This window comes from Ylistrum balloti, unplaced genomic scaffold (genome assembly GCF_031769215.1).
Source record: "Ylistrum balloti isolate Yb309-2 unplaced genomic scaffold, AGI_CSIRO_Ybal_v1 Utg369672, whole genome shotgun sequence".
Taxonomy (NCBI): Eukaryota; Metazoa; Mollusca; class Bivalvia; order Pectinida; family Pectinidae; genus Ylistrum; species Ylistrum balloti.
In genome coordinates, this window is record NW_026781917.1 from 2177467 (window position 1) to 2193069 (window position 15603).

The 15603-nt window shown below is 34.5% G+C and overlaps 1 protein-coding gene across 1 annotated transcript; it reads left to right on the forward strand.

The window, feature by feature from the left end:
• Window positions 1-12096: 12096 nt before the first annotated feature.
• Window positions 12097-13548, forward strand: LOC132562544 (uncharacterized). The gene is made up of 2 exons (XM_060227291.1): window positions 12097-12924; window positions 13189-13548. The coding sequence occupies exons 1-2, from the start codon at window positions 12097-12099 to the stop codon at window positions 13546-13548; spliced, it is 1188 nt and encodes a 395-aa protein (XP_060083274.1).
• The last annotated feature ends 2055 nt before the right edge of the window (window positions 13549-15603 follow it).

Here is a 15603-nt window from a genome sequence, read left to right on the forward strand (position 1 = left end):
TGTTATGTGTATTTGTACTGTATGTCCTGTATGACTAGTGTGTTATGTGTATTTGTACTGTATGTCCTGTATGACTAGTGTGTTATGTGTATTTGTACTGTATGTCCTGTATGAAAAGTGTGTTATGTGTATTTGTACTGTATGTCCTGTATGACTAGTGTATTATGTGTATTTGTACTGTATGTACTGTTTGACTAGTGTGTTATGTGTATTTGTACTGTAGGTCCTGTATGACTAGTGTGTTATGTGTATTTGTACTGTATGACTAGTGTGTTATGTGTATTTGTACTGTATGTCCTGTATGACTAGTGTGTTATGTGTATTTGTATTGTATGTCCTGTCTGACTAGTGTGTTATGTGTATTTGTACTGTATGTCCTGTATGACTAGTGTGTTATGTGTATTTGTACTGTATGTCCTGTATGACTAGTGTGTTATGTGTATTTGTACTGTATGTCCTGTATGACTTGTGTGTTATGTGTATTTGTACTGTATGTCCTGTATGACTAGTGTGTTATGTGTATTTGTACTGTATGTCCTGTATGACTAGTGTGTTATGTGTATTTGTGTTGTAGGTCCTGTATGACTAGTGTGTTATGTGTATTTGTACGGTATGTCCTGTATGAAAAGTGTGTTACGTGTATTTGTACTGTATGTCCTGTATCACTAGTGTGTTATGTGTATTTGTACTGTAGGTCCTGTATGACTAGTGTGTTATGTGTATATTGTCTGTTTGTCCTGTACGACCTGTGTGTTATGTGTATTTGTACTGTATGTCCTGTATGGCTAGTGTGTTATGTGTATATTGTCTGTTTGTCCTGTGCGACCTGTGTGTTATGTGTATTTGTACTGTATGTCCTGTATGAAAAGTGTGTTATGTGTATTTGTATTGTATGTCCTGTATGACTTGTGTGTTATGTGTATATTGTCTGTATGTCCTGTATGACTAGTGTATTAGGTGTATTTGTACTGTATGTACTGTTTGACTAGTGTGTTATGTGTATTTGTAGTGTTTGACTAGTGTGTTATGTGTATTTGTAGTGTTTGACAAGTGTGTTATGTGTATTTGTACTGTATGTCCTGTATGACTAGTGTGTTATGTGTATATTGTCTGTATGTACTATATGACTAGTGTGTTATGTGTATTTGTACTGTGTGTCCTGTATGACTAGTGTGTTATGTGTATTTGTACTGTATGTCCTGTATGACTAGTGTGTTATGTGTATTTGTACTGTATGTCCTGTATGACTAGTGTGTTATGTGTATATTGTCTGTATGTACTATATGACTAGTGTGTTATGTGTATTTGTACTGTGTGTCCTGTATGACTAGTGTGTTATGTGTATTTGTACTGTATGTCCTGTATGACTAGTGTGTTATGTGTATTTGTACTGTATGTCCTGTATGACTAGTGTGTTATGTGTATTTGTACTGTATGTCCTGTATGACTTGTGTGTTATGTGTATTTGTACTGTATGTCCTGTATGACTAGTGTGTTATGTGTATTTGTACTGTATGTACTGTATGACTAGTGTTATGTGTATGTTGTCTGTATGTCCTGTATGACTAGTGTGTTATGTGTATTTGTACTGTATGTCCTGTATGACTAGTGTGTTATGTGTATTTGTACTGTATGTCCTGTATGACTTGTGTGTTATGTGTATTTGTACTGTATGTCCTGTATGACTTGTGTGTTATGTTTTTGTTGTTTGTATGTCCTGTGTTTTTTGGGATGATGATCAAATATCCCCATTTCTTTATACTCAATAGCTCTACCTGATATGAAAATCAACACAATCTTGTCGTGTATTTTGTATTATTCACCTAACATAACGGTTTTAGTAAATAAATCAAATTAAATTTCATTGCTATCTGAATTAATACAAAGCTAATCTGTACACTAGGAAGTTAAGCTCAGTACATTAGATCATTATATATCTACATTTCTTTCCTCTTATTATCATAAAGAGAGGATATAGGTAAAACCTGATGTCCTATCCTGTTGACATTTTTTGTCAATTAACTTTGTTGATATTGAAACAAACGCGTTTATGTCGAATCAATATGAATTCATTATTTTAATTTTATGAATCATTCTTTTCTAAAACTGTCTCTATGTATTAAAATACTTTTCTCAGTGTTGAAATAGTTATTTTTCACAAACTGCCAGTTTTGTTTTTAAGGGCGCAATGATTTATGTCTCAAATCAATCTTGTAAACATACATACAATGACAGACACTAACCTATAGTGGCTTATTTTTACTGGCACTCACCGCAGTTACTGGTATCAACGTATCATCTCTGGAACTAGCCAAACATACACATAAAGGACAAAGACCTCACCCTTCCCATGCCTGTTCTCTCACCCCAAACACTTGTATTGAAATCACGGGATGAAACAAAATGTATATTATGGTGTAGAATATGTTAATTAATTTCTTCATTTATCCCACCTTATCCGATCGTAACAATTACCATTTCAACGTAACGTATCTTATTATAAAATCATATTTATCATATCATATCATATTTTAAAAAAGTAGCACTATTACATATATAATAATGAAAAGTAAGAATAATGAACATATCCATGCAGTCTTACTGGAATGGATTATTAGAAAGAAATATGTTAGTTGTTAGTTAAGTAGTCGAATCTTTAGAAAGGATTCCAAACGTGGCAAAAAAAAAAAAAAATAAATAAAAATAAAAATAAAAAATAGCTAACCAAAATATTTTTTTTTGATATACTAGAACAAAGCTTTTCTTACTCAATACAAATTTATTTTCGACATCATGATCTAGAGGTATGAAACAAATATAAATTAAGATCTATTGTGACTTCAGCATTGTTTTCAGAGTACAGTATTTGTTCTAAATAATATAAATAAATGGAAGGAGAATATTGTTACACAGTTATACAATACGATAAACACTCAGTGGCTGAAATTAATGATTGTCATTTAAAGCCATGTGTGGCAGTGATAAAGCATGTAGGTGACGGATTCAATTCATAAATTACACGGCAGCATTGGAAGATTTAAACTAAATGTACTGGGAAAAATAAAAGTAATTACAATAATGATTCACAGAACTACCATTAATGTATTTCCTCTTTCAATTTTACTTCAAACAGATTCATAATAAATGCTTATTTAGATTCATACTTTCATACATATTGTAACAGAGTCATTATTCATTTCGTTGCCTCAGCTAGTATTTGAACCAGGAAACAACTTTACCTCGAGTTTCCTGGGGTTATAGCGATGCTGATGGGGCATGGCTAAGTACTAGTCTCGGGTCCCTATATGGGCGCCAATGTGAAAGAGGTCATAATTCATTTCAATGCCTCAGCTAGGATTCGAACCCGGAACCTCTGGCTTGCTAGTCTGACGTTCAAGCGATCCAGCTGAAGTGAAGTTCTCTCTAGCCGAGCGGTATATTGCGGCTAGTATATACCAGGCTTACATACTCCCCCTCAAGGAAACAACTTGTCTTCGAGTTTCCAGAGGTTACAGAGAAGCTACTGGGGCATTAGTGGAGCGTGGCTAAGTACTATTCCCGGGTCCCTACATGGGTGCCAATGTACACGAGATCATTATTTATTTAAAGACTTCCGCCAGGGTTTTAACCCGGAACCTCTAGCTTACTAGTCTGACGCTCAACCCGTCGAGCTACAGAGAAGTTCTCTCTACCCGAGGGCTGTATTTCGGCTAGTGTTTACAAGGTACGTATGTATGTATTTCTAGTATCACCATATTTTCTTAAGGAAAGGACTGACATAAGGTTTACCTGCTGTCAGATCCCCTTGTCTTATGGCAACAACATTTTATGAAACTGAAATTGAAAAAACTTCATAGCACAGTTTCTGTGCCACTCTAGAACTTGTCAGCTATGTCAACATTAGTGTTACCTTTGGGTCGAGTAAAATCTTCATCTGTCAAAAGAAATGTCAAAAACAAGATGATGTATTTCATTTTACCCAAATAATCTTTCAGTGTCTTTTATTTTGTCTTATATTTTATCTTTTAAATAATTTACGAATAAAAACCCGTAAAATACATGTGTTTATATTTTCTAAGCTTTGAATAAGTAAAAACATCTCGATCATAAACTAGTTCACGTCTTTTGTTTCAGCAAATAGTTCAGTGACATGAGCAAAATGGATGTCGAAAAAACTGTTACCAACGACCGCCTGTTCATAAGAACTAACTTAGCTGCAAGTTTCACCTCTTCTGTTGAGTTCATTTTCCTGCCTTTGTTCTTGTAATGATAGTGATGACAACAGGGACCAGGCGCCAAGGGGAAACAAGAAACGTAAGAAAAAACGTTTCAAAATATTTAGAAAAACCCACAGCGTGACGATTGCTACAGAAAACATGGCAGATCAACAGCAATGTGATTCATTGTCACTAAAACATCGGTTTACAGACATTTTTCAAAAGAAATATAAATCAAGACACTACAATGTTTCTAAACCAGCAACATACAATACTGTAAATGTTGATATTGAAAAAAGCGTTCTCAATGTTGACCAAAATAATGTTAATGCTTATATTGAAATACATCAACAGCAAATATGTTTAGGAGAGACAACCGAAAAGGATGACAGTAATAATTCTTCAAGGCGGAATGCGAAGGCGATTTGGATATCATCAGCTGAAAACAGTCATAGACATAGTTCACCGCAACCAGGGATATTTCTGCATGCAAGACGATGATATCAAGATAAGAAATAAAGTCAACATCGTAGACTCGAAAGACTAGTAGGTTATCATATATAGAATATAATTAGTTCAATGATGATATTGTCTCAGTTATCCTTTTGTATTTTTCTCACACGCAGTCTAGCCTCAAAAACTTGCACCATAAGTTTCTTCAATTACGAGTCATAGACAAGTGAGTAGGTTTATGATGCAGTTGTATTGTAGGCTATGTTTTACCATATTCTGGGACTGTCTTTAAAGGTCTTCTTATTAAGTAACTCATTTGTACAATAGTAAATAATCCGATCCAAACTTCGGAAAAAGCATTGATATTAACCCTTTTGACAATTGCAATATACGACAGAGATAACATTGGGAAACGTGAAAGATCTACAAAACGGGTCTTCAGATCAGTTCAGGAGCAGTTACACAAACCGACTGATTTTCTAGAATTAAAGCTAAAACATCACACATCTGCTGTGGAACCAGAATATCGCAAATCCGCAAACAAGAAAAAAGAGGAAGTCCTATACAATCGGTGTAGTTTTGCTTGTTCGAAACCTTCTTGCAGTGTATGGGGACCAGCCAGTGTTAGTAATTTTGTTGTCAGGTCACAATTGCCCTTGGATAAAAATGTAAAACAATTAATGTCAGATGTTCAGTTGATGAAAAATCATTTGTTGTCCGAATCCAATGACACTTCGTTCGATTGGCCGGTTAACAAACAAACAAACACACTGCCGTGTAGACGATATTGTACACAGTGTCCTTATAACCTGTAAGACTGACGTGGTAATGAAACATTGTAATCAGACATTAGTACACCATCGATATCAATACAACATGGTAGACGGTTAAAAAGAGTGTTGCTTGTTACAGTTAAAAGTTTATATATCTACTATGATATATAATTGTGGTGTTTTTCGTTATCTGAGTAAACTGACATTTAAATTACCTGCTTAACAAAATACTGCCATTAGTATACAAGGTCAAAACAATAAAAAATGCTTATCCAGACATAAAAGATAACATGTATCTTTTAGTTTAATTTATTGTTGTTTGTAAATCAATTGATCATGTTTTTTTTTCTTTAAAAAACACCTGTCGTTTATTGCGCAATGATGTATCATTCAAGAGTAATGCATCTCTAACGAAGAGACGCGCCTCCTATTTTTGTGTTATTTTCAGAACAAAATTACAAAAGAAAACTATCACATATACAGTTGGATTCATATTGGCATTTAAATTGTAAATTTGTTTATCTCGCATAACTAGTTTTGAAAAAAATGTACTTTGTGTGGTACAAAGCTGGACGTGTTTGATGCTCGTTAGTTTGCCTGTTGGTTCCGTTGTGTGGTATAAAGCTGGACGTGTTTGATGCTCGTTAGTTTGTCTGTTGGTTCTGTTGTACGATATAAAGCTGGACGTGTTTGATGCTCGTCAGTTTGCTTGTTGGTTCTGTTGTACGATATAAAGCTGGACGTGTTTGATGCTCGTTAGTTTGCCTCTTGGTTCAGTTGTTGTTTACCTTGTTCTCATTTGAGAACGTCACATTACATACTTGGATTAACAAAAATTTTCATGGTTGGTTCAACGAAGCAGAATACGCTTACTCTTACGGAACACCTGGTCTTACTCTCCTGGTACTTTTTTCACGAATCTTCGTGTGATGCAATGAAGAGTTTTTGTCTGGCTGGCTATTCCATCACAGGGGTTTTTTGAGTATAAGATATAGCGTTACGTCTTTCTCTCGTCTTCGGTCGACGGAGAGGATAGTTTAAGAATACTGTCGTAGCATTTGCGGCGTCTAGCAGGCGAAGCATATGTAAACTATGTTATAATATCGTATTTGAAGTCTTGTTTGCAGTCATAGTTTTCCGTTTTGTACATTAAAGAATATGGCATTTGACCTCCCTTTTGATTACAGTTATGAACAATCTGCGATGTAAATACTTAACATTCCGGATATTTATATTATCCTTTAAAATAATACTATATAATGTAGATTTTCCCACAGTTAACAGTTCATGTTCAACAAAACGATTTGTCATTTTCGTGTCCGTTTTGTTTAAAATATATAATCATTATTAAATCAAATTTATTTCAAAATAGAAACGGAAATTGTTATTCCTGAAATGAATATCTTCATTAGTTTGGTTACAAGCTTGTGCATGCAGTTGTGAAAATAATTATCTTAAAGTGTTGTAACTCTAACACAATTATTCATCTAGTGTGTAGTATGGTTATGTGTTTCATACGTGAACAATCGGTATAGTTTCCTCTGTGCTATTCTTAACGCAACCAAATTGTTACAAATTCTCAAATCTCATGAAACGTTTGATTTCTAAATTATAAATCTGCACGTATTCAAATTTCTTTTTAAAATGTATTTTTATTGGTGCCTTCAACATGCAACAATGAGGCTAGGTATTGTTAAACAGGTAGAAGGCGGTGCAATCTTTATCGTGTTTCACCGTACAATCTTTCTGATAGCAGTGTGACCCTAATATAGGAAATAACTGATAAAACGTGCATTGAATTTTAAGTGGGACGTCAACTATGTCAGGGAAACATTGATAGCTATCTTAGTAATTGTAGTAACTGAGACAAGGGAAGATGCAAGTGGACCAGCCACCATAGTTAGTTGTTTTGGAGTATTAATCCAAGGTGAGTGATGATTACGAGTCATGCAATAACTTCTGTCATTAGCATCATGATCAAATTACCACTTACATAGTCGTTTCTATTACAATACCTGAAAGTAACCCCTTAGCAGAAATGCACTTTTGGAATCGAGATGTCGGTGACGTAAACGGTTCGACGTAGTTTCTTGTTGGTATACTGGTCACTAGACACTAGAATACTGCAGGACACAGCTAACTTCAGACAACATCAGCAGGGCTAATGTATGGTATACAGAGATAGCGGTTAATCTGTACTACTTGTTCCGGGAATGTCTTTAATATCCCTTTTGTGGAATGAAGCACTTTACTGAGTAAACTGCATTCAGTCCTTCGTTTGGACATTTTTGTGAGGATTTTGATATTGTTATTGCCTGGTATGTAAATTACTCACCCATCAGTGTCAAACAAAACTGTATGTGCCTCTTAATTTATATATCCATATTATTTACTCTTCCGTTTCCTTCACTTACAATTACCATACTTTTTAACGGCATATTTCAAACCCTTGGAATATTTAGATCTCAGCCACGGTATGGTATCACGGGGTAAATAGACATTTTGAAAAAAATAAAAGCATAAGGTGTGTGTTGACGGATACACTGACATCCATACCATCTATCTAGTATACACTATAATGACCATCCTTCTCATCCGATGCTGCCTCAGCAGAACAGCACTGGACCTGCTTCTTCTCAAAGAGGCCACATATTTGCCAAAATAGACAGCACATCTGTGCAAGCATTTGTTTCGGATGTATTTGTAAAGCACGGCGAATTATAATATAGTTTTATAAATCATAATTTTCATTTAAACATTCAAAATCGGTCACTGGGTCAGGAGTGTATACTTTTCATTAATGCTTATTTTGCTAAATTTTTAATGGGTTGTATTTAACGTGTGTTGTTATTTGAATGTCTATCCGGTGTGTTTTATTGCTTGTTTCTTCTGGAGTCGTTTAGTGACAGAATTTGTCGGCTGGCCCTCTTAGCTTAAATATTCCTTTGTTTTATAAACACGATATATATCTTGTAAGTTATTACGTCCTCCAAAAGCTGTTATGAAATATCCACTGAAGAACTCTATGAAAGACAGCCGGAAGTAAAGAATATCTCAATTTGCAGAATTAGATATAATGAAATAATGATTTGAAATAGGAAAAATAGAAGCAGCAGCAAAGAATGACTGATTTCCTCTATACTGACTTGTCCTCTTATCTGTTTAAATATCATCATACTTCTCATCATTCTCAATTCAGTTGTAAAGTTAAACGATTAAGATATCTTCAGGAAAATTGCTCGCCATCAATGGCAAGAGAACTTCCAGGTCTATATTTCTGCATATACGACAATAGCGGTAACATAAAGGGGGGCTTTATCTAAATCATTGTTCTTTATAGTTGTACCTGCTGATCAAGCCATATACAACATTACGTCGCCCCCAGAGTCTTCAGGGAAAGACGTTAGAGGTGAATATTGTGTCAACAACATCTTTACAGTGTCTCGAAGTGCCTGGCAAAAATAACTGAAACGATATGATGGAGAATTCGTTAAGGAGAGAATTAGAACTAACGCAAAAAGATGGAATTTCCAAGAGAGAACGTGAACTAATGCGAAGAGAGGATAACATTTCTAATAGAGAACGTGAACTAATGCAAAGAGAGGATAACATTTCTGAAAGAGAACGTGAACTAATGCAAAGAGAGGATAACATTTCTGAAAGAGAACGTGAACTAATGCAAAGAGAGGATAACATTTCTGAAAGAGAACGTGAACTAATGCAAAGAGAGGATAACATTTCTAAAAGAGAACGTGAACTAATGCAAAGAGAGGATAACATTTCTAAAAGAGAACGTGAAATAAAAAAGACAGAATTAAAGCTAAATCGGAGAGAAGATGGTTTTACAAGTAGAGAATTACAACTTTCGCGAAGAGAAGATGAAGATTCCAGGGGAGAAGTAGAATTATTGCGAAGAAGAAGAGATGAAAATTCATCGAAAGATTTATTACTTTCGCGAGAGGATAACATACCAAGACATAAAGATGTCCTTTTATCTAGACAGCGTATCATTACTGTGAATAAAACTCATATTCATGTAGGCGATATTGTAAAAAATCACCAGCACATCAATATATCTAAATGTAAGACTCTACAGATGCGAACCGGAATGGTAGAAGACGATGAAAGAATTGGAAGCAATGATTCTGCATGAGCAAATTCACCGGGTAACAAGCTGATTATCAGTTTATTAGTTATATATCCATACAACACACAACCCATAGATATATGAATTTCATGACCGTTGATTTCTTTCATACTGTTATATATCATATCATATGTACGCCATTATTGTTTGTTAGGATTTATCATATTTTCTACATAGTAAACGGCAGATAAAATCAACTGTTCATGAGAATATCTATTGAATGACTGCATTAGAATTGTAACTGTTGTTGTATTTCTTACTTAAATTGCAATTGTATTTATTACATAGACACTAATTCATAAAAAATGTGGTTTAAACGGAACACAACTCGCTATTTTCTTCAAATTTGCTATTGAAAATAAAGATATTTTTCTTATTATCTAAACCTAGTGTTTGTTAAATATACTCAAGATCCTAATATGTAGGTTGCTTGTTATAACTCTTTAATCTTTTCTCTGATGACCCCAATGTCCTGGGCTACTTGTCTGAGGCCTAGTCTATATACACACTGTTCGACGGAAACCTGTCGGTCGGAGGGGATTTGAGGTCGTGGCTTAACACTACTTAGTTAATTGTCAATGCACAATTGGTAAGACATACTGATGGCCAGTAATACCAATATTACATAAATGAATGGACTATCGGCTCATATTTAATACATTTTTGCAAAACAATCAGTGTTTTTGTCGCCTAAAAATCAAAGTCAGATAAAAATGAAACCATCAAACAAATAGAGGTGTAGAGTCTTGCCGATTCCCTTAAGACACAAGAGAAATGTTTTACATTCTATTGATTTCCTTCACTAAACGTAAATAGTTGATAAATAAATAAATATTTAAAGTGATGTCTACAGGGTGATGATTGAGGCCTGCCTGATTGTGATGATGATGATGATGATGATGATGATGATGAGGCCTATAACAGGATAATGAGTACGGTGTGCAAGTGTCAGAGTAAGTGTGTCTGTATGATGTTGCATGTATGACTTGTCATTTATCTGTTATTGTTTTAATTGGCAAAAATGAATGAAAAATAAAAAAAGAATTACAAAAAAAAAAAAAAAAAAAAAATATTTGAAAGGCGTTTTCTTTAAACATATATAAAGATCAATAGATAGTGCGTTCTTCTATCTTCGTTGATAATTGATTGCAAATATTTCATACGGAATATTTAGCACTATCCTAAGAATGCAAGTAATTTTGTGTAGTTTTGTTTATGTAGGCTACATACCTTGATCTTTTTGTATACAAATTTCTATGATATATCTACTAAAAGGAAGTATTTTCTATCGTTCTTCTGTTTCATATTTTAAGCATGTGCTTTCTTCTGGTCATGTATTATACATTTAATGTCCCGCATTGAAAGATCGGGGGCATATTGCTTTTGTGTTGTCTGTTTCTCTGTTGTCAACTTTAACACTGCCCAAAATTATTGCACCGTAAGAGGTAGAGCTTTCATATTTGGCATGTATGTCCCATGTGATCAGAGCCTGTGACCTTGACCATGCTATTAGCACATGCCGTAGTTAAGTTTTGATGTGCCACCTCAGACATTTGTTGCAACCGCGTGCATAGTGTTTCATAAACACATCTTGTCTTCTTTTACAAACACTATTTATCGTTTTGGATTGAAAGGATACCGGCATTAAAACGCTAAATGGAAATGAGGTACTCCAATGTTGCTGACAAGTTTACGTTTTCAAAAAAAAAACTGTGATCAAATCTCTGTGTACTTGAGTTTAAATCTATATATAAATATGTATTTCAGTTCAGATATGAACATTCGTTGATTTCGTTATCTGCTGTTGTATTTGTGATGATTAGACATGACAAATATAAGCGTTGCTCGATGGACTTGATGCACTCTGCGTTTATTTATTAAACCAAATCATTATCAGAACAAAATAAATAATTCGTGGAACAGTTAGATAGCTATATTAGGTACAACAGACATGTGAAGGCGCTACAACAGACCGCAGTTTTCACCACAGGTAAGAAAACATCGACCTCTGTTGAAAGATATTGATGAAAATTTGAACAGACGTATATTTAATTACCTTTGTTTTATTGAAGTTGCTGTTTTTCTCTCTCCATGTGTTAAGCATGACATTGTACACTTTTAAGCTTTCCAAGGAGACGGACAGAAATTTTACCTTTCCTCTTTGTCTTCTTAGCGAAAGACATAACCTAAATTTACCAGTGTGTATTGTGGGACATTCGTCGATAAATGCTTCCAATCTATCAGTAAAAATCTCGTACTTAGATCGAAATCTGATTCATATAAGAGTGTCTTATAATCAATTATGTATCATATTTGTGAACAACATACTATTTATCTGTGACGTTTAAGTGAAGGAATATCAGTTGATTTAGAAGTCATATATATATATAAACATTTAGATAAACTGCAGTAACGACAGTGGTTATCTTTAAGCTGTAAACAAGAATGCAAAATATTCATAAAAAAAAGAATGATTTTAGATTTGTTTTCAGTGCTTACTTCCAAAATGGCTACAGGGAAATCTGTTTCTAACAATCCTCTGATGAGGAGTATCTCAACGGAAAGTGGTGCTTCATCAAGACGTTCAAGTTCATTTTCCTGTATAAGTACAGACGACAACAGCGATGACACCATGGACAGGACAAATGAGGAAAAGAGAAAAGCGAAGAAAAAAAGTCACACACTTTTCCGGAAAGCTCATAGTGAAACAAAAGATAAAAACGCGGTAGGTAAACATCAGCGTGATTCTTCCAAGCTTAAACGTCGATTAAGAAACTTTTTTAAAACAAAGAGGAAATCAGATCATTTCAATGTTTCCTTTTCACACACAGACGATATTGATAGTTGTGATACTGTTGACACTGAAAGGCATGTGCAACAGAAAGGTATACAAGATAATACCCAACCGGATTTCATTAATGATTTTTCACAACGCCATTCAAAGATTGGTGATAATACTTCAAATGGGCTCACTGTAGAAAGCTGCGAGAACGATGAATTGCGACTCATAACAAACAAAAAGGAAGAGGAAATGAATGAGAAACAAAAATATCGATTAGACAACAGCTTAAAGTCAGTTTCAAAGAAAGAATCAGAGCTTTCGAGAAGGGATGAGGATTTTTTGAGGAAGGAAAATGATCTTTTATCCAACGCCATAAAAACTTTGAATGAAATGGCTGCTGTCCTTAGCGATATTGTGCACACTCCACTATACGTTGAAATATCTGAATGCAAGACTGTTCAGATAGGAACTGGAAGCGAGGATGTCCAACAGAATTTGCAACAAGTTCGCAAAATGCTGGACAGTATATGTGCAAAGTATGACGATATCAAGGTAAAAACATATGCGACAACCAATAACCAACAACTTATAGCAATAATTTATTGTATACATGGTTAAATCAATATACATCAATGTTGGCTTTTCCTGGCGTCCCACAACATCTCAATATTACGTTCCTTGCTTTACATTTGCGAAATTTTGCTGCATTCATATATTACATAATTGCCATTAATTTACCATAATTAGATGAGATTATAGTAAACATCAAAATATTTTGCAGTATCATTTAACATACATCATAATTTCGATTTGCAGCATACGACGGAGGCAACACTAAATAGTGTGAAAAAACTACAAAATGAGTCTTCGGGTCACAAAAAGCAGTTGCACAAACTAGCTGAATTTCTTGAATCAAACCTGAGACGTCATACATCTGCTGAGGAGCCAGAACACTTAACAAAATCTACAAACAATACACAAAATCAAGTGCCTTCTTGTGATCGGTGTAACCCTGCTAGTCCGAAACCTTCTGGTAATATATGGGGACCGTCTACCGTTCATGATTTTGTTGTCAGCTCACATGTAACTATAGATAAAAACGTGAAACAGGTGATGGCAGATGTTCAGTTGATCAAAAACAGTTTATTGTCAGAACACCAAAGTACATATATGTGAACAATACTACCTTTTTAAAACAAAAACGGAAAGAATTACCTGGAAAAAGTAGCAATAAGAGACTGTTGAGAAGTGTTCCGAAACACTAGACACTAAACACAGAAAAAAAATCAGTATCAACTTTTTTCTATGAAATTATTGATGATTCATTATGAGATATCATAGCTGTGTAATGGTTGAGCAGATGTACATTTTTCCCTCGGCTTGGCGATTTGGTCCCGTAGATAGTGAGTTCGAGGCCTGGACAGGACACAAGTCAAAAATTATCTTCCTTCGTCAAACCTGTCATTAGGTACAAAATATCAATACATCATATGCGATAAAGTTGTTGATTCTAAGTCTCACTTAGTGTAAAATGCACACCTTGATCCCTGTTCTTTCAAGTTTGTTCATCAAAAATCTTAAAACAATGATATCTTAAGATAGAAATGATAGAAAATGTACAACAGTTGGATTATACGATCATACCAAAACAAATATTTCGTTTGAAATATCGGAGACAAATCCCTGAATTGTGATTGATATATATCTAAAGGGAAATAACTCAAATATAAGTGTTATGTGTGTAGATTTACTCGGCAATTATTTCACGCATCGTGATCGTGAGGTCAGATTTGTCTATATGGTAAGATAATGGGAATACACCACAACGGTGGTGAAATCATCAATATTCGGAAAGTTTATGATATATATCAGTATCCTTTACAAGTTGTATGGTTTCGTGCACTAAATTCTGTACCAAAAACAACCAAGTAAAGTGTATGTAGTGGTGATATTCCAAATGGCTGATATCAAGGTTACAGAATAAAGTTGTACGTTACACCCACTGATTAGACATGACTGAGATCTAATTTCCAACGTCACAAAATAGTTGGCACAATGCCAGATTCTAAATAAAGAATGATCAAGGTTAATGAGATGACGTTCCCCTTCATATTCGTAGAAACAGATTTCGATGTAATATGACGTATGTAATGAGCTCACTTACCGATATAGATTTGTAAAATCGTTCTTAACAGTAAATGTTGTCACATACAAAGAACCACACCATGTCTTGTTACAACAACATTCTATTCAGCCAGACGCTTGACATACATATTAACAATTACAAACACAGATGAGACCAAGACTAACGGGTAACACTATTGACCTGAACATGGACGTTAAATGTGATTACACGACATCTCTCTTTTTTTTCTTTTTAACTGAAAGATCTTTAACACTATAACACTAATAATAAAATGAGTTATATTTACCATATCAATAGTGTTTGTTATTTCTTATCATTTAGCACAGTTCTCAGACCAAAAGTCTTTTCATAAAAGCAATACAACGGTTGTATTTCTTGTAAATGATAAGAACTATTTTATATTGAATGATATCCAAATAAATCACAATGTTCTTGAACTTCGTCAATGAGTAGGATAACATTAACAAACCAAAGAATAGATCAAAGAACATATGATAATAGAACGCGTATTGGAACACGTTACGGAACACATCAGGGAACACTTGGAACACATCCTGCCAGGAAATCACAACTAAATATTGTTTTGACTAGAACTATAACTGTTTAAGCTTTGTATATGTTAATATTCACTGGAACCGACTTGGTTTCCGAACTTCGCGACCTGATTTAGTTTTATATGGACTTTTGACTAAATCACGAGGCTTATCCTCAGGACTGACAGTTGGTACACATGCAGGTTGTGACTTGAGGTCAACCACGGAGTGTATTGTTGGACTTTGAACTGCAGGACTTGTGATCTCCAGCTTTATATCCTCATCATCCAGTGTAGGTAAGGACTTTGTTACTTTGAGATGCTTCCTGTTCCTTCTGTATTTCTTTCCATCTGATGTCTGTACTACATTGGATCTAGGTGTCTGGTGTTTATCAACTACAGTGCTGTGCGTCCATGTTCTTTCATTACCTGTTTTCATCATGACAGTGTCATTCTCTTGTAATGGTTTGCGACCTTTTGTTGCATGTCTATTAAAATAATTTCTTTGTCGAAATTGTCTTAACTTTAAACTGTCCTGAATCTCGTCTGACGC